Source organism: Neltuma alba, unplaced genomic scaffold, assembly GCF_004799145.2.
Source record: "Neltuma alba isolate B1F8T4 unplaced genomic scaffold, ASM479914v2 tig00005195_pilon, whole genome shotgun sequence".
Lineage (NCBI taxonomy): Eukaryota > Viridiplantae > Streptophyta > Magnoliopsida > Fabales > Fabaceae > Neltuma > Neltuma alba.
Genome location: NW_021634014.1, coordinates 43779 through 62576, shown reverse-complemented (window position 1 = coordinate 62576; position 18798 = coordinate 43779). Strand labels below are relative to the sequence as shown.

Below are 18798 nucleotides of genomic sequence, written 5' to 3'. Positions count from 1 at the left end.
GCGCAGTCAGGCGCAGTATATATGAAGCCACACACCCACCAACTATACACAACCCTCTTTCGTGGAAGTATCCTCCTTCCTCGCACCTTTACCCTCTCCCCAGCCTCGTCCCTTCCACTCGTGCATGCACCACTCTCACTCTCTCTCTCTCTCTCTCTCTCTCTCATATATTCCCAACCCAGACATATTTTTTTTGCCTTACACCCGCAACCTAAGATCCTTCTTTTCATTCCTTCTTGAGGTTCAACACTTCCCTTCCTCCTTCAATCCCTATGGAACCAATCAATAGATGCTCTTCTTCCGCTTCTTCTTCTGATGACTCTTCCACTTCCGGCTCTTCCTTCTCCAGCAACCCCCACAGGAATCACGACAATCCCGACAGAATCAAAGGCCCCTGGAGCGCCGAAGAAGACCGGATTCTGACCCGACTCGTTGAACGATATGGGCCCCGAAACTGGTCCTTGATTAGTCGCTACATTAAGGGAAGGTCCGGCAAGTCCTGCCGCCTGAGATGGTGTAACCAGTTGAGCCCCAGCGTGGAGCACCGTCCATTTTCCCAACAGGAGGACGACACCATCATAGCGGCTCATGCTCAGTACGGTAACAGGTGGGCCACCATCGCCCGGCTGCTCCCGGGTCGGACCGATAATGCCGTGAAGAACCACTGGAACTCCACGCTCAAGAGAAGGGTGAAGGAGCAGCGTGCGGCGGAGGGCGGAGGTGCTGGTGTTGCCAACGACAGGGTTCTTGGTTCTCCCGGATCTGTCCAGCCCTGCATGGGATTAGAAATGGACAATGACCCGCTGACGGCGTTGACTCTGGCGCCGCCTGGAGCTAACGTGGCCGCGGCTGAACGCCAGCCAAGTCCGGGGAACGTGCCGGCGGGGTTCTGGGATGTGATGAGGGGTGTGATAGCGAGAGAAGTCAAAGAGTATGTTTCTTCCACGTTTTCTGAGAACCCAGGCTTCCATTAACATTCGATGAATGAGTAGGGTGCATCCTGGACTTTTGGCTCCGATCTGCGATCGGAATATCGGGTTCCGCAATTAGGCTTTTGATGTGAATATGAATGTTCAGTTTATGGGTAAAATGTTATTTCATTGTAGTTTCTTCGATGCTTCCCTTCACTATACTCCCATATTCAACCGAACATCGCGCTGTTGGTCATATCAACGTTGCCGTGCAAAATACTGTCAAGATGCTCGCTTCGTATTTACGTTACTCATGTTCGGTGCGGTGGCCATTAAGTAAGACCTGTTTCCGCGTGAAGTCATAAATCTGTTAGTGAGCATGAAGCTCGTTGTCTTTCCATTAATTGTTTTATATTTGAATGACAATTTAACAATAGAAACTGGGCACTCTATATAAATAGCCAGCCAGCCAAATGCATACACAAACACACAAACAATAATTGTCTATTTGGTTTTTGGAGCAAAGATAGTGTTTTATATCTATCTGCAGAATCTGGTTACCAAGTTGATCTGTCTGGTCTCTGGTTTCCGCGGCTGGAAAATTGGTCGGTTTGTCTCGTTGAACCCCTCGAGAGACCGTGGATTTAAATAACCAAACAATACATCATATAAATTATAATTTCCTTCACTCTATCAGTACTTGCTCATCTTTATTCTTATTTAAATCAAACATTCAATTTCGCCAGTTGTCCCAAGCTTTTCACTGTTGTTGTGGATTACTTACAGCTGGAACTCGTGAGGTTCGGTTTCGATCAAATCATCATCAATCTCCCCCCCCCATCGCATAAAATATTACCTATTAACCAATAAATAGATAGTTTCTTTTGGTCTAGCAATAATTTTTTCTTCTTCTATCTATCTACACTTTTTATTTAAGTCCTGAGCTGGTAATTTTCTATTTTATACTACCTCCGGTCCTTAATATAATATTTTATTTGATTTTTATTTTGGTCCTAAATATAAGACCCTAATCCATTTTATCTCTCATATTTATACTTTTTTTTTCAAAGTAGCCCTTCTAACAATGATAATTTTAGTCAATACACTTGATTAGTAAGGATATTTTAGGAAAGACAACATTTATGTATGATAAATAACTAACTCAACTTACTTTCTTAATCTTCTCAAATTAGTCAACTGGCTCTTATAATTAAGACCAGAAGTAGTATAATTTCTTCAATCACTTCCTCACACACCCTTCAATTGAAAAAAGACATTATTTTTTACATGTTGCGGATATAAAATATATCCAGTTATCGTAATTTTATCTTCTCTGTGTGATTTCCTCAGGCGATGTCTAGATTGTGAATAATTTCTTTGATACTTGATATAAACTAGAAACATTTCTTTATACATTGCACAAAATTTGAGGTCTGAGAAACCACTCTTAAGTCGCATAACGAGAGTTGTAAATTTTACCGAGTATTAGTAATGATTATATGGCCTTTTTTTTTTTTTTAGTTACTTGTGGATTAAGTCCTTCTCATTAAAGATTGGCGCCTCACAGTTGATTTGAGAATCATCGTCTGAGCAAATTTTACTGTTGGGGGAGAGATGAGTTCAATAAAGGTGTTTTATTGAGAGGAGAAAAATAACCCAAACAAAAAGAGAAGCTGGCAAATAGAAGGACACGCTTTTGTAAACTGGTTTTCAGAATTATTCAATGATAGCTTTGGTAGGATATAGCTGGCAGAATCGCAAACTTTGCAAACAATGCAAAAGTAATGTCAAAGATTCTAATAAATATACTTCTCTTTATAGGTAAGAGTGGCAGTTATGCAGTGGAAATTGACCAGAAATGAATCAGCAATTACGTTCCACTTGGTTCGTGTTTGGGAATAAGTGGTGCTTGTTCGGACATTGATTACAAACATGACCGATTTCGGCTTGATTATGGACCTTAGGTTCATCGTGTACCAAAGGTGGGCTAACCGACATTGGACAGACACAGAGAAAAGGATTTATCATCTTTTTTCTCATTAATTTCGTTAAAAAATATTGCATTATATTACTGCTGTTGGGTATCACAAATACTCTGTGCGAGTGTGCGGATGCATTTGGCCATGTTTGGTTCATATATAATGCAGAAAAATGTGTTTAGTTTATGTCTACCTTAAATAGGTGAAAATTTTAGGTGTGCATAGGATAATGTAGAATCTGGGACTTAATTGTTCGAATCTTGATGGACCCTACGGTTCAACCTAATATAGACAAACTTCGAGAAAGAATTTTGAAAAAAACAGGGTTCTAGAAGTGGAAGCCGTTGGCTGTCCTTAACTTGCTAATGAAGATTCATCTAATTTAATTAGGGGGTGTTTGGATAGAAACCAAACTATAGTGTTGGAAGTGCTTTTACGGATTACGAAAAAAATATGTGAAGGAGGTTATCTCGTTTTGCGAAAAAGTACTTCTGATATAAGAGTTAGTTGATTAATTTGAGTATATTAAGGAAATAAGTTAAGTTAATTATTTGTAATAAATATGTGTTGTTTTTCCTAAAATATTCTTAGTAATCAAGATTCAAGTATATTGACTAAAACTATCATTATTAGAAGAACTACTTTGAAAAAAAAATACATAAACATGAGAGATAAATTGGATTGGAGTCTTATATTTAGAATCAAAATAAAAATCAAACAAAATCTTATATTAAGAATCGAAAGTGGTGCTTCATTAAATGAAGGTGATGGGAAGCCAGCCTGCATATGTATGGTTTTAACTGGATAACGCCGGATTTATATCCTCAGGAATTATTGCTGTTTCAAAAGGTGGTGCATGCTTTATTCGCACTATTTACTTGCCCTAATCTTTGTTTTTGTTTCACTTTCAAACATCTGTTATTATATATATATATATATATATATATTTGCCAGCATATTATTTTACATTTCAAAGGATAATTATTGCTTGTTTCTAATAATATTCTTGCTAAAACAAGAGTATCAAATGGGGGCAGTTAAAATTTTAAATGGGGTAATATTAAAATTGGAGGGGAAAACTTAAAAAAAAAAAATCTTACATGATACCGCCTCTAATATTTAATACAAGAGCTGGATAATTAATTTTAATATATTAGAAAAATTAGTTAAATTATTTATTTGCAACAAATGTATGTTGACTTCTCTAAATTACCTCTTTTCAATTACCTATAATGAAACTATATTCGGGTGAAAATACTTTATAATCAATATATAAATTTGGAAAACAAAGTTGATAAGGATCTCATACTTAGGATCACATAGAGTTGAACATAGTAAAATAAGAAATAGATATGGATAGTGATTCCAAGTAAATAATAACCAAGCAATCATTTTGTTTAAGAGTAAGACACGCAATTGAAATTCATCGACTAAATAATTAACATCACTGTAACTAAAACTGTCACTCTAGAATGTTTTAGATATACCGAAAAAGATGTACGGTCTACCAAATCTTTTGTATGGGCTCGCCGTGCACTTGGATGGCGTTCACTTGACGTTTTGAAATTGCAACCAAGTCTTATGTTTTAGGACGGGGAGGAAGTATATGGTTTTTTTTTTTTTAATAGTCCAGGTGTTTTTTTTTCCCCAATGCAAACCAGTAAATGGGGAGGATGGAAGTAGCATGCAAAAATAAGGTACCTCGTGTATTGTACAGAGTAGTGCGAACCGCCTGAATTAATGATCGGTGAACATAATGTTCTATAATTAATGTGTGAACAGCGGCATGCCGGAACTGATGCAGAAGGGATAATAACTAAAACGCGGCGTTGCGGTCCTTTTCAGAAGCTTGGGACGTGAGAATCAAAGATGCTGTGACCCCGTCAAGAGCCAATGAACAGAAGAACTTTTCTTTTGGGTGGAGGGTTGATTATGAGAAGAACACTAGCGAAAAATTTAAAAAAAAAGAAGTGTAGAAAGGCATTTTTATTTTTAAAATATTTTTCTAAGTGTATTAGATATTATAAATTATAAGTTTTTTTGGTCAACTATGAATTGTAAGCTGATGCAATGTTAGTCATTTAAGTCCAAAAATAGTAACAATGCTGCTCTCCATTATACAGACATTAATTAATTTAAACATTAGTGGGCAGAAAAAATGAGCACTAAATGAAAGAAACATGCATTTGGAGGAATACAGTGCGAATGTGTGGATGGGAGGTGGAGGGAAGCCTTGTTTGTGGGTGGTTGAGGACAAACACATACCCTTCAAAAAGAGTCCCACTTTATAGCGTCACTTTTGGATTTTGCATAGACTGCCAACTTGCCATGCATATTTTCAATGTGCTGTATGTGATAAAGTAACAAAGCAGGATGTGACGTGCTGGAAATAATAATATTAGTATATTAAAAAAGTTAGGTCAAATTCATTTTTATCAAAACCCAACAATATCACTGTACGTGTCCAATACAGTACTCACCTAAAGCACCGTGACTCACCTTTTCCCCCCTCGAGGCTCAAATATCATATGTAAAGAGCACATAAATAGTACCGGCTTCTATTTTGACTATAGTATTCACTTCGTAGTACTATATTACAACGTGGTTTAGAATAACTAATTTACAAATATTTTAAAAAAATTAAGTTGGTTTGTCATTTCTACTGAATGTGTGTTGATTTCATAACTTCTCTAAATTTGTATTAAAAACTACTTTTATGGATGAAAATCTTCTTTAATATATATAATTAATAAAATCATCTAAAAAAATATAAATTTTTGAAATAAATATATTGACATTTTGTATTTAAAATCAAAATAAACTCTAAGGCAATGCATGGCTTTTTACGAGATGCGAGGTATGTACATACGTTCTTCTTTCTTTTGGCTTCTTCATTCTATGAAAATTTCACTTTTTTTCCGCCTGCCAAAAAATTTGTTATTCCTTTTTTTTTAAGGGTTAATATCATATCTGAGTCCTTCAATTTGTTCTTATTTTGATTTTTAGTTTCTTAGGTTTCAAATCATAAATTTTGGTCCCTCAAGAGCCAAAATAATTCAAGTTTTTATTAGATTATAGAAATTAATATTTTAAATAGAAAGGAGTTTAAGGGACCAAAATTTATGATTTGAAACTTGAGGGATCAAAACCAAAATAAAAATAAACTTAAATGATCAAAGTTTGTATTAGTCTTTTTTCTAATAAAAAATTCCGGATTAGAATCTGGTAATGGATTGGGGGGGGGGGGTTTTAACACCATCCCTCCTTTTTTATGTATTATGCCTTACCTATTGCTTTGATCCACCCTTTCCTTTTCGATTTTTTTCCTGATACATTCCCTTTCCGTTTTTTGGTTAGAGACGGTCGTAGCCCGAAAAGAAAAAAGGGGATTACATTAATGGGCATGGCTTTGGAGCCCACTACAAGGCCCATGGAACTCGTCACACTCGTTGCAGCCCAGCCCAGTAAATCCCCAAGCTTTACGCCCTAATCAGCCATAAAACTGAAGTCCCTGTTCGAAAAGATATTTTCATTAAGAGAAATTTTACTTTTCCTAAGCCAGCCCTTTCGTACGAAACAGTGCATCGGCGGGAAAAGTTTGGAGCACTCAGCGACCCCGGTGCTCCTGAACGATCTGCATTCAAAAAAATTCATCAAGCTGGCCCGGTCGATGCTATGGCGGGGTGTAATTTCCCATCTTGCCGGAGCTGTACTGTCGTCTCCGCAAAAAAGTTCTCGCTTCTCTTCGTCTTCGACTCTCAGTCGCTTACGAAACTCATTCGACGACGACGCTCGGGCTGGTAGCGCGGTTTATCAGCATGCTCTTAAATTCCGGCGACCCGCCATTATCGAGTGGCGCAAACAACTCGATAATACTGTCAATTTAATTGGCTCCGTCACTCGCGATCCTCGGGTTATTTATGGAAAGAACCGTGGCTTTGGGGTGCACACTTCGCTTAGAGTCAAAAGCTCTTGCGGCTCATCCTTCCAGTGAGATTTTCCACCCACTAAATCCATAATTTAGATCAAATTTGATGAGTTTGTTAAGCCTGGAACTGTTTTTCTGGTTTAGATTTATAGCATCCTTTTCGTCTGGTTCCCTGAATTGTTCTATGTTGGATCGGATTCAAAATGGGTTGGGGTTTAACCATGTTTTGTAATATGTGCTTCATTTTCGCCTGTCGTTTCTACTTCCTAGCGTTAAGCTGTCCCATTAACTGTGCCGTCGTTAAATTTTACAACTGCATCTTAAAATAATTGTTATGAGCAGAACTGCAGAAGTCATGATTTGATGAATATTTTTTAATATAACATCTGTTTTCCACTTTATGACCAGGGTACTTCTGATGATGTGGGCCGGTATGGCGGAAATTGCATCTAAACATTTACAACAAAACGATTTAATTTTTGCTTCCGGTCATTTAGAGTCTTATGAAAAAGACGATGGGAGAGGAAACATCCGATTGTTTTATAAGGTCCATATTTCTTTTTTGGTATACCGTACCTGCCCAGTTGATCTATAGTATTTTGTCTGACTATTCTCGGCTTGGTCCGTTTCATCTTTTGGACATTAGCATTTGCTATTTGTGCTGGTTTATCTTAGGATGTAAAATTATGCATACAAGTCCCTTGTTTTTTTTTTTCCCCCTCTGAAGGTAATTGTGAAGGAGTTAAATTTTGTTGCTAAAAGGCCATGTTACCACGGGCATGAGGTGTTAGAATCTACTAAAGGTATGTTGCTCTCTCTCTCTCTCTCACACACACACACACACACTCTCAGAGGACAGTTAAATTTCAGCTATCCTTTTTGTTATGAACCTTGAGGCTATACTTTCGACAAACCCAGGGATGAGCAGGTGGAGGTAACCATTGACCTGGCGAAACTAAAATACTTTGAATTGGAAAGGGCTCCCGGGAATACATTTCTTATGTAATTTTTATGCATACACCATTTGCGATAAACATATCTTCCTCCCCCCTTCGCCTCACATGAACATACCCTTGAAGAGAGTCCGTTGAAGTTTAAACCCCAGAACTCGCTTATCTTCCATTCTTGATGAAGTCGGTTTTAAATTGAAATCTTAATGAACCATTGGCTTCAAACAACTATGACTTAGGCCTTTGCCATCGCTTGTGCTTGTCGTGTTGACGCGTTCTTCTCTAACTTGACAGGGAAAAGAAGTCACGCCCAAGATTATGAAAACCGGCTTCACTTGTGGCAAGTGTTTTTTACCAATCCTCATGAGTGGTGGGATAACAGGAAGCACAAGTCAAATCCAAATTCACCTGACTTCAAGCACAAGAATACTGGTGAAGCTCTTTGGCTGAGTAAAGATGATCCTCCATGGGTTAAAAGACAACTTCAAAAACTCGACTCGGAAATGGCCAAACTTGTAGGTCCTTGTTCTAGAGTAACCAATTGGGTTTACCAGGATTATCAAAGCGAAAAAGCAATGAAATAACACGATTACGGTCTTGGTGCCTTGTGCACGCAGCTTTGTGCTCATGGTCCCCATTTGGAAAGACATTAAATCATTATTTTCCCCCAGAATTATTTTATCATTCTATAGCAGGAAATGGTGAAGCTTGTATGACAGGTCAGCAGGATACTGTATAGTACATATAAGCATATGCAAGTCATAGGAGTTGGTGCAAGATATCGTTGTAGAATGCTCAATAGTCAATACCAATTGAAGTCAGATGTTTTTTTTTTCCTCTTTTGGTTTTTTTTCCCAATTAGGTGGATTTGAACTTCCAATTTCTATTCCCATTTCATCTCACTTATCACTTGTAGTTTAATGTTTTACCTTGATTAACTTCTAAATTGCAGCTTCATCATATGCACAAAGTACTCATCATTGACTTATTTTAAAGTATCATCAGAGTGCTGTGGAACAAAATATACAATCCTCAACTCCAAAACCGAGGGTATTGCACGATTGAACTATGCACGTACATTGCCATCGAATTTGAATCCACTTACGCAATTGAAACGAAGATTGAGTGTCAAAATGGCAGCATTTTACGAGGTTGATCTGCATGAAGGCTCGAGCAAAAGCGCAAAAAGTGGCATCTTAAAGAAATCTGGTGGGCATATATTCATTTATCCTTAGAGGAAGACTGTAAAACTCGTCATTCCTAACATCTCCCTTCCTGTTTTGGAAGGGCACCCACCATGGCACTCCCCTATCATTAGCTGTATGTTTCGCCTCCAGTGTGTTGTCAATAAGTGTTCCAACAATTATTGCCACAGCAGGGGATGATGAGAATATGGCGTTCAAAATGTCATTGAACTGGGGTCACACAAAATCAACTACTTCAGATATAACAATGAAGTCCTAAATAATCACTTGGAACAAAGAAGAGCTGGCTTACCCATCCACCTTCTGTCCTAACTGGACCGTGACCATCTGGTGCCGTGTTGGTGACAAAATATTGGGGTATGGAAACCCCCAGAAATAAGGTCAGCCCCAGAACATAGAGATTCCTCATTGAGTTGGTATTAACAAATTGTGTGAATGAGATCCCAACAGCAGCTGCCAAAAGAAGCGAGACAGGGAAAGTTTAATGTCATGCAGATAACTTGCAGTCTGTATTGTGAAAACGTGGATAAATAATAGCAACATCCCCTACCGACAATGCCAAATAAAACACAGTATACAGCAGCAAATATTGGCAAAGGAATTGATGCAAAAAAGGCTCCAAATTTTCCTGAACATGGGGGGATACGGTAGGTCAATTACACAGAAAAAATATGAGTATGACCCAAAAGAAACTAATGCAAGGTACGTTAGCATACCAAAAATAGAGAAGAATATCATGAAACCGCATGAAATCTGCACCACTCTTCTACTCCCTATATGAGTTAGTCCAAGCAGGCCAACATTCTCTCTGCAATATCAGTTAGATCAATCAGTATAGTATAAATAAAAATAGTAAAAGGTTTGATATAATTCTCGGAACATTTGTTTCTTACACAGACGCAGTAGAACCAACAACAGCACCAAAAATTCCCTCGAGCAGCATGCCAATACCCTGTAAATAGGTGGTTGAAAACCGGCAGGTTGAATTATGAATTCGCTACAAGCATATGAGAATAATCATTCACCTGCAGCCCAATACTTCGGCTGAGCACATGTGCAGGAGGGGGTGTCGCACCAGAAATCCTGGCTGCTGCGAAGAAAACTGCCTGTAGACTGCATCAAAGTATTCAGAATTTCATCAACAAAGGAAACTCCTGACCAGATTCATCGTTTTAATTTAAGGAATAGTTGTTATACCTCTGCGGAGGTGACAAGTGCAGCCCCCATCATCCCAAAGACATGGCTTGCTCTGAATATGGGAGTACCCCACTGAAATGGATAAGGAATTCTGATCCTAAAATAATAACAGCATATACATATCACCAGCTACCAAAAAAAAAAAAAAAGAGGGGCATTTAAGATCAGATTAATTGATAAAGTTACTTTTGTGTGCGTGTGAACATACCAAGGAGCAGAAGAAAGGAGGTAGGAGCGATCTGTTCGACAACTTTCTTGGGTACGTACTCTAGCAGTGGAGTAAGCACCAGACACAGTGAGGACAGCAGCAAAAGCCCAGATAATGCCGATGCAGAGAAGTAAAGCAAACCTCTCGAGTACATGATTTGTGGTAACATGAATGCGCTTCAAATACTGAGGTATCGGAATAAAGATGTCGTCACATAAAAAGCAGAGGATTATAAAACTTTATTTATAGTATTTCAAATTCGGACGAGACTTGGAACCTGCTGAGTTATGACCAGTAGAATAAGCATTGGGAGTCCAATCTCTACGCAATTTGCGAGCTGTGTGCAGAACAAGTTATTTAATGAACTTCTTTGCCTTTTTATTTCACTGTTATAACCTGCGAGATGCATTCAATCTTAAAAGTGGATTAGGCTTATTTACCATTGGGAAGCCCCTCATGAACAGACCAAGACCCACCACGCAAACCATTGGTACAATGGTTAACGGACTGAAGTACCTGATCAAAAAAAGAAGGAAATTAAAACTAAAGCTGTGACTATTGATGCGGCTTTAGATGTAGGCCATGGATTATGAGAATTACCTTGTTAAATTACCCCATGCTGTACTATATCCAAGGAAGATGTTGATGAAAGAAGAAACAATGAGGGACCCTTGGATTGTTCTAATTGTGTAGGTGAACCTCTACAAGCAACGATATCATAATGTTTTAGAATTTGCTATCCTCGAGTTTCAACTTAAAAGAAGAGACCTAATTGAAAAGTGGGGTGAGGGCGTGCTTAGTTTAGAGTTAAGAGCTGTTTGAAATACACAAACCTCATGCTCAGTTTCGAATATGCGATCAGTGTAATTATTTATGATAGACATAATGGGGAGTGTGAAAGCGAGAGATCCACGCATCACTGTAGGAAGCCTTGACCCGATCAAGGTCTGAAGCAGTGTGTTCAATCCAGACATAAACAACAAGGTTTGAATCACATGGGCTTTGTCACCCTGCTCGACAACACTCGACACTTGTAAGATTTATGAATCTGAGATGAGTCAGAGCTTAACATGAATTATATCAAAAAGACAACTTACATGATTCCCACCCATCTGAGGTACGAGGATGGTTGCAATCAGAACCGTTGTTCCAAGCATCACGATGTAGTGTTGGAAAGCCAGCAAAACCGCCTCCGCTGCCAATTATTCCGGGGTATTAGTCACGAAGGACAAGGGATAGTGATAAACTGTAAGACTTTGAAATTTGTTTAGATGATTTCTATATGCACAACGCGATCATATCAACAGTTCTATTTCTAATAACATGAAAAATATAACTTTCATTTTTTCATAGAATCATAAGGCAGCAAAAAGTCGTTTGCAACTATTTAAGAGAAAATGAAGAGGAAGAGGGATTAGGGAACTGAGTGCATCTCATTAATTGTGTGATATGTACAGTGTTTATACACAATATACTGGGCATATGACTCAACAACTTGCCTGACTAAATACAGAACAACGTAACTAACTCGTAGTTATAATCTAATATAACTCATCGAACAAGTTCTGTACATGAACAAGGACAAGATCCCTCCTAAGCCACCAGTGAAGATAGGGACATAATGATTATTCATTTACGGACACAAAAAATTTAGAAGATGCCTCTCTTGACACTACATCTCTGACTGTTTTGACGTAACCACGAATTTTTTCAGCTTTTATGAGTAATCAGAAGATATTTATTAAGGAAGTGAATAAGAAAATAAAAGTAGAGAAGGGGAGAGTCCGAGATTGGACGGGAGATACTGACGCCATGAAGGATTTGAGTGAATGCAGTAGTCAAGCTGATGGAGTTGCTCGGCCGGTGCCCAAGTGGGTCCCCTTGAAAGTGCAAGATTAGGCGGTGGTGGTCCGGGCGGAGGTGCTTGTACTGGTGGCGGTGGCTGGTGGTTCTCCGTCTCCCCCATTTTCTGGCTTATTCCTACGCTAGTGGCTTGTTCTTCACTTCTGATCTTGTTTTCACAGCTCGTTGCCTATGGTGGGACTAGAGGTTCCTTCGATTCCTGCTTATTTCCGAGGTGCCAGAGAGAGTAATGAAAAGCAGACTAGGCGGAAACTATTTGAAACGAGAAGCAAGCTTGAACGGCTCTTGTATAAGCGATGGAAATAAATAAATGAACGAATCAAAAGCAAGTGTGGTTACATCTACTATATTAATACATGCATGTCATTGAAGTCGGATGAGAGAGTTACTCCTTTGCGTATAATACAAAAAAATGAGCTAGAGAAATTAAAGAAGGAAGAAATGAGAGGCGAGATTATGATATATGGTTATGGGCGCATAGTTGTGAGGAGGATGGGCTCCGATGTTCGAGGTGGTCAAAGTTACTCACAAAGGCCGTACTTGATTTTAATAACAATAATAATGCCATTTTGCTTATCCGCTTCTTCACCCCCTCCTCACCCATAACATTAATTCAGAGATTTCCATTCCGTCCAAAGAATTCAAATCAGCGATTTGTCTTTCTTGGTTTGTCCATTTTCCTTTTTTGTTATGTCCATGCCTTCTCTAATCTCTTTCGGCTTGGGCCCATTTTCCTCTGACATGCATTTCAGAACAGGAGAAATTCTTCGGTACAGCTTGAACTTACTAACTACAGTTAGCTTTCAGAAGGAAGAGCATTGATGGATGGAGTGGAATCGAGTAATAAATTGGCCAGCGAAAGAAGGAACCACAGTTTAAAATCTCGCGCCACCATGTGAAGATCACGTGATCATCGGATCCCGCAGAATATAGCCGATTATGTTATACTATTTACGTAGTTCTTGTCTTCTTGATTTGTTGGTTATAGTATTTGGTAATTACACGGGTCTAATACCAAGAGGATGCCGTTGCCGTCGGCAGCGCTGTGACGCGCGCCGACCAGAACAGGTGAAGATCAAACTTTGTGCTATTATTTATTAATTTTCCCGATTCAAGTTCAAGCCACCCACAACATCTTTACAGCTTCACTGTCTGGTTTATCTATTAACCATGCGACTATCTACTTGCAAAATCACCTGAGGAATCATGTTAAACCATGAACCATGTACCTCTGAGTAAATCCCTATGCGACTGTCCCTGTTCAAGGAATTTATATACACGACCAAAAAAGGTTTTTTCCCCCATGAATAAATATTCCTACAAATGATTAAATGAGAACCAAGAAAACATTAAAGGAAGAATTTCATTATAGGACCACAAATAGCTACATGATTTCCGATCAAGCCCAGACAGATCTGAAATGATACAGTGGGATTTTTGCCAAAAAAAGAAGAAATTCACACCATCTCCTTCTCACAATGCAATCCGTCATTTCTCCATCTTTGTGCTCAGGATGAGCTGCTGAATCACGTTATCTTTCTCCTTTTATAGACAGTGCAATCACTTAAAGTAATCTCATTTTGAGCAAGTTGTGCGGTTTTACATGTAGTTTGTCATATGTTTATAGTGCATGGACTATTTTACATGAAGGATGGCAGACTCTATCCATCCAAATCCCACTCACCTGCCTTCAATTCTAAATATGCAGTTTCTGAACTTCTATTTCTTCATATTATAAACTTTATCAGTTGCATGGTTTGGCTTTTCCCTGCCACTCCATTTCTTACACTCAATCCGTTATGTGATTTATATAATTGATTATTCCATGACAGTTTAGATACAGTATAACTTTAATTTTAATTGGTCAGTTTGCATCGTTTTCAATTTGCGTCCTATCTTGCATTACTAGTCAGTTTGTTTTATATGTTCAAATAACTGAAATTGTGCATAAAACAGTAATGATTTATCGCAAACTTTTTCTACTTTCCTTATTACATTCTTCTCATACACATCCATTTCAGTATATTCCTCTTCACTGTAAGTACGATGAGAGCTGGTCACTTAGATTACCGGTAGCAACAACATGTAATAATGTTACATAGGATAATAGGAATAGATAACATAATTAACATGTCTGACTGATTCAGCCAGCAAGAGGATGAAGCACCTTTCCAACAAACAGCAGTGTTCCAGTCATATCTTCTCTGACGATAAAGAGGAAAGGGTGGTCTGCTACAAAGTCTATTTTAGATAGCAAAGCCCTCATTTTTATAACACCAGCACTAGCAGCAGCAGCTTCAGTTCCTTCTTCATTGACTTCAATGAATGCCTTATGGAATATGTTGGAAACATGTAGATTTTGACCCGCCGAAGAATCCACCATTTCCGTCAATTCTCCCCCAGAGAATGGCAATGTCACCCCGAATTCCTTAAGCACATTGGATATTTCAACCCCATAAGAAATCTTAAATTTTGGAATCCTAAAGTCACCTACTTCCACTCGGGTTTGAGGAATATGGCGATCCAAGAACCCGGATTGTGAACCCACCATCTCGACCAAAGCTGGCAGCCCATCATTTGCATCTGGAAGAAGGAAATACATGGTAAAACGGCGTTTATCTTCACCTTGCTTATAAGGAAGACCAAGGACTTTGAATCCATCACATGCTCTAATAAACTGTTTTTTCTTGCTGGTCATGAAGGGAGCCTTCACTGAGCTTCCACTTCCAAGGTGAAAGTCATATTCTTTGGTTGTTGATGCATCAAACTTCTCATCCCATGCTCCTTTAAAGTATAATGCATTGGCAAAAACGAGTCTGGCTGAGTTGTCAAGAGATCCCATAGGAAGAACATCTTTAATAAGGCCACTCGTCTCTTTTTCCACCCAAGAATTAATTTCTTGGGTCACTTGAACAGCCTGTATAAATCACAACCATCATCTTATTAGTTAATTATTTTTCAAGTTCTTAAAAACAGTCTGCTCTTCTTGGTTCTCTTACTTTCCTTGCTTATGTTAGACAATTACTAATACTTTACATCAGGAGCAGAGAAACAAATGAAATAGGTTCTTTTGCCATGCAGCAGAAGCATTAATTGCATGCTAAAGGATCAAGTGAGTTGCCCTTTTTTACAATTTGCAAGAAAATTTGAGACTAGTTTATAAGTCCCACAAGTTTTCTATGACAAGGAACAAAGTGCGATCATACGACATCTCATTTACAGCCAATTTGGGTTGATCACAGCTTTAAGAAGAATATAGATAGGCTGAATACACGGCAAATCAATTAAAAAAATTACACTACCCCCGAATTGCATGTCAACTCAAAAATAGAAGCTAAATTAAGAAATTGCTAAAATAATAATCAAAATTACATTCACAAGTCTGCTTACTGATTAATAATATGCAAGAAAGACAGGATTGCACCTTGGTTTGGAAGTCCACTTGAGATAAAGCAGCTTTATAATTAGAGTCGACAATCTCTTTGAAAGGAGGCTTGAGAGAAAGAGATTGATCAAGCCAGAGACCATTCGCGAAACACAAGCGGGGGCCACCACTAATACTACCATCAGCGAAGACAACAGTGATGAGCTGAGAGGCAAAGGAGTTCAGATGATCGGTGGAGTTAGACTTGAGGAATGAGAGAAGTTGATCACGTGTGGAGCCCTTGGAGCCAGCAGCGATGAGGCTGAGCACCACGTGGATAGACAAGGGTGAAAGCACCAAGTTATCATTCTCACCTCCCTTCAACAGTAGATGCTTAGCCAAGCTCAACGAGACATCTGTTTGATTACTGATTGCTTCTCGCAAGTCCATTTTCCTCAAGTTGATTGCTATCCACGAAATGTTCCTGAAATTGCCAATTTGCTCCTCTGTAATTTCAAACTTCCAAGATTCCTTCAGAAGAAAACTTTGCAATTTGTTTAGCTAGAAGTTTCTTCACTTAAAATACAATAAACACAAAAATATAAGTATAGGAAACATGATGACTTTTGAGGACATGTGTTCCTACATGGCAGTTTATGTCTCGGGGAGAGAATTTTGAATTTTTCTTGTTTGTTTTCCTTCCGGCATTCTGTGTAGATTTTGTCTATAGGCTATACCTTCTATTTTCAGGATTAGAATGCTCAGAGTGGGTTTTGAAGAAGTTAAGAGAAAGCATAATATCCATTTTATCTGTTGGGCGTATCTCATTTCTATGCGATACTGGAAACTCATTTTCAAATTTAACGAATGAAATACAATGTATTAAAAACCAAATCAGTAATTGAACTGGCCAAGACATGATTCAAAGTTCGATAGTCAAATTGTGATTGAATTCATCTATTGAAATAAAAAAGACATTCATCAATGATCAGTTAACGTCCATCCAAAAGCATCAATATTCATTCATACTCATGGTAATAACTTACACAGTAAATGAAAGCATTGCATCAGCTGTAAAACATAATGAACACCATCATCATATAGTACTACGATGTCCATGTCCACCCATATAAGCTTTGGAACCACAATGAAGCAAAGAAGAAAACATAACCAATAAAACCATTTCATTTATATCATTACCAGTCTTCATGAATAATTAGTTTTCACTAAAAAAATCACCTAAAATTTTTAAGATATATAAATAAACAGTTACTAATAATTATCATCACAAACTGCGACCAGCAACTGCTTAAACAAGTTATGATCCAAGTTAAGGTAAATTCATGAAAGGGACAAGATACAAAATGTAAGTTTTCTTTGATCCAAGGGAAAAGACATGGTGAGTGGGATCAACCAAATCAAGTTATGATTATTTAGCTGAATCGAAAGGAAGTTAACATCCACAAACTGAAAAGCTTGCAGTCTAATCGTACCGAGTAGCAGTGGGGTGCCTCCCTAAAATACCCGAAAGTGACTCAGTGATGCCCACAGAAGATGCCGGCGATAGGGAGATCTAACGATGGCGACGACAGGAGAGCTTAACAACGAAGGTATTGGAGCAACTGATTTCTGTTCGGGGAGAGTTGGGGAGGGCGAAGACGGATCCGCCTTTGGGTAGGCTGGGCAGGCTGCCCCGTTGCCCATCTCAACATATTTTTAATCCAACGGTGTTTATTAATTTACGTTCTACTAGGCTGCGGGGCCACATCCATGGGATTCTTTTTGATGGGGCTGGAGGCCTTGCCACGATTTTGGGAATTTTATGGATACTTATGCCCCCTTAGAAAGTTTAGGCAAAGATGCCTATGAGATAAAAGTTTGAGAATATTTTTTGTTCTTTTATCCTCAAAAATAACTGCTCAAGTATAAAATAAGGATTAATACTTTGTTTGGATGAGAAGAAAAGTTAAAAGGAAAAAAAATAGAGAGAAGGAAAAACTGGAAGGAATATTATCATCTCTTTTGCTTGGCTAGATGAGAAAAAATAAAGAGAAAAGAAAATTAACAAGTATTTAAATGAGTATAATATTCTTATCAAAATATATCATATTTAAAATTAAATTAAATGAAATATTGTAATAGAAAAATTATACTAATATTAACATCATCAAATAATTTAAAATCAAGTTATTGAGTTTATCTATATTTTCATATTATTATATTTTAAAACCAAATTATTTAATAAAAATATTGTATTAAGATAAAAATAAAAAGTAAATAAATTTTTAAATATAATAAAAGAAAATAAATATAGAGAGGAAGAGAGAGGAGGGACAGTCATGAAAATCTTGTTTTACTTTCCAAATCTCTCCATATATGGAGAGAAAATTTGAAGAAAAAATAAGGCATGAAGTCCACTTTTTCTTTTCCTTATATTTTCTCTCCTATCTAAGTAAGAGAAAATTTGTTTCTTCTCATGTTTTTTCTCTAATTTTCTTTACTCTTTGATTTTCTCTCAGTCCAAGCAAGCAAGGGATAAGACTTATGTATTTGATATTTATTAAAAAAAACTAGAAAATTACAATTTAAATTTCCTTAATTAGGATTACATGATTATTGCTAGAAGACAGTACACAAACTTTCTCCCGTGTATCGTATGGATAAATTTAACAATATACGCTGCACCACACCCTATTCTAATTTTTCAAATAAACATAAATTAGATTTTACTCCGCTACAAATTTTTTAAACCGTTGTAACCAAGTCTTGGATTTTTTTTTTTTTAAAAAAATGAACTTCCTTTACGGTCTTTGTTTCGACTTTCGAGCCATTTCATATCATTTTCTTTAACTCCTGACAGTCACCAATTTTTCGATTCAACTAATCAGTTTAACCCAATTTTTTTATATCTTGATGGAATGATAACTAGCACCAGGTATCCCGTGCGTTGCACGGGGAGCAAAAATTAGGAATATTAAAACAAAACATGGTACAAACACAACTAATTCACAATCACAGCTTGAAAACTTAAACTAATCTATTGAACATCCACCATTAAAAAAAAAAAACACTGCAAAAATTGTACTCAGCTACTAAATAGCTCATGTTCATAACACAGCTACAAAAATTCATGACTTAATTGTAATATGTAATACTCTTCCCGTCATTAATATAATACTTATTTAATTAATTT

General features: G+C 37.6%; 4 protein-coding genes across 5 annotated transcripts; 2 read left to right on the top strand and 2 right to left on the bottom strand.

Annotated features, from left to right (window-relative positions):
* Positions 1 to 158: 158 nt before the first annotated feature.
* LOC114747078 (transcription factor MYB73-like) lies at positions 159 to 1225 on the top strand. Its single transcript, XM_028935360.1, has one exon. It carries the CDS (start codon positions 273 to 275, stop codon positions 972 to 974), a length of 702 nt encoding a protein of 233 aa, XP_028791193.1. The 5' UTR covers positions 159 to 272; the 3' UTR covers positions 975 to 1225.
* A 5257-nt stretch (positions 1226 to 6482) lies between these two features.
* LOC114747071 (protein OSB1, mitochondrial) lies at positions 6483 to 8670 on the top strand. The gene is made up of 4 exons (XM_028935356.1): positions 6483 to 6880; positions 7227 to 7365; positions 7546 to 7621; positions 8063 to 8670. Exons 1-4 carry the CDS (start codon positions 6561 to 6563, stop codon positions 8350 to 8352), a joined length of 825 nt encoding a protein of 274 aa, XP_028791189.1. The 5' UTR covers positions 6483 to 6560; the 3' UTR covers positions 8353 to 8670.
* A 251-nt stretch (positions 8671 to 8921) lies between these two features.
* LOC114747077 (nucleobase-ascorbate transporter 3-like) lies at positions 8922 to 12344 on the bottom strand. Its single transcript, XM_028935359.1, has 14 exons — positions 12188 to 12344; positions 11476 to 11573; positions 11212 to 11388; positions 10979 to 11079; positions 10819 to 10894; positions 10656 to 10715; positions 10379 to 10563; positions 10171 to 10267; positions 9999 to 10079; positions 9867 to 9925; positions 9690 to 9781; positions 9524 to 9601; positions 9266 to 9426; positions 8922 to 9183 (listed from the first exon to the last, which is right to left on the bottom strand). The coding sequence occupies exons 1-14, from the start codon at positions 12342 to 12344 to the stop codon at positions 8965 to 8967; spliced, it is 1641 nt and encodes a 546-aa protein (XP_028791192.1). The 3' UTR covers positions 8922 to 8964.
* Positions 12345 to 14203: 1859 nt separating this feature from the next.
* On the bottom strand, positions 14204 to 17277 carry LOC114747065 (serpin-ZX-like). 2 transcript variants are annotated; one of them, XM_028935350.1, is made up of 4 exons: positions 17099 to 17277; positions 15666 to 16111; positions 14371 to 15158; positions 14204 to 14333 (listed from the first exon to the last, which is right to left on the bottom strand). In XM_028935350.1, exons 2-3 carry the CDS (start codon positions 16053 to 16055, stop codon positions 14385 to 14387), a joined length of 1164 nt encoding a protein of 387 aa, XP_028791183.1. In that variant the 5' UTR covers positions 16056 to 16111; positions 17099 to 17277; the 3' UTR covers positions 14204 to 14333; positions 14371 to 14384. The 2 variants fall into 2 exon arrangements, with proteins under 2 accessions (XP_028791183.1, XP_028791184.1); XM_028935351.1 differs by having other exon boundaries at positions 15666 to 16089.
* Between the last annotated feature and the right edge of the window lie 1521 nt (positions 17278 to 18798).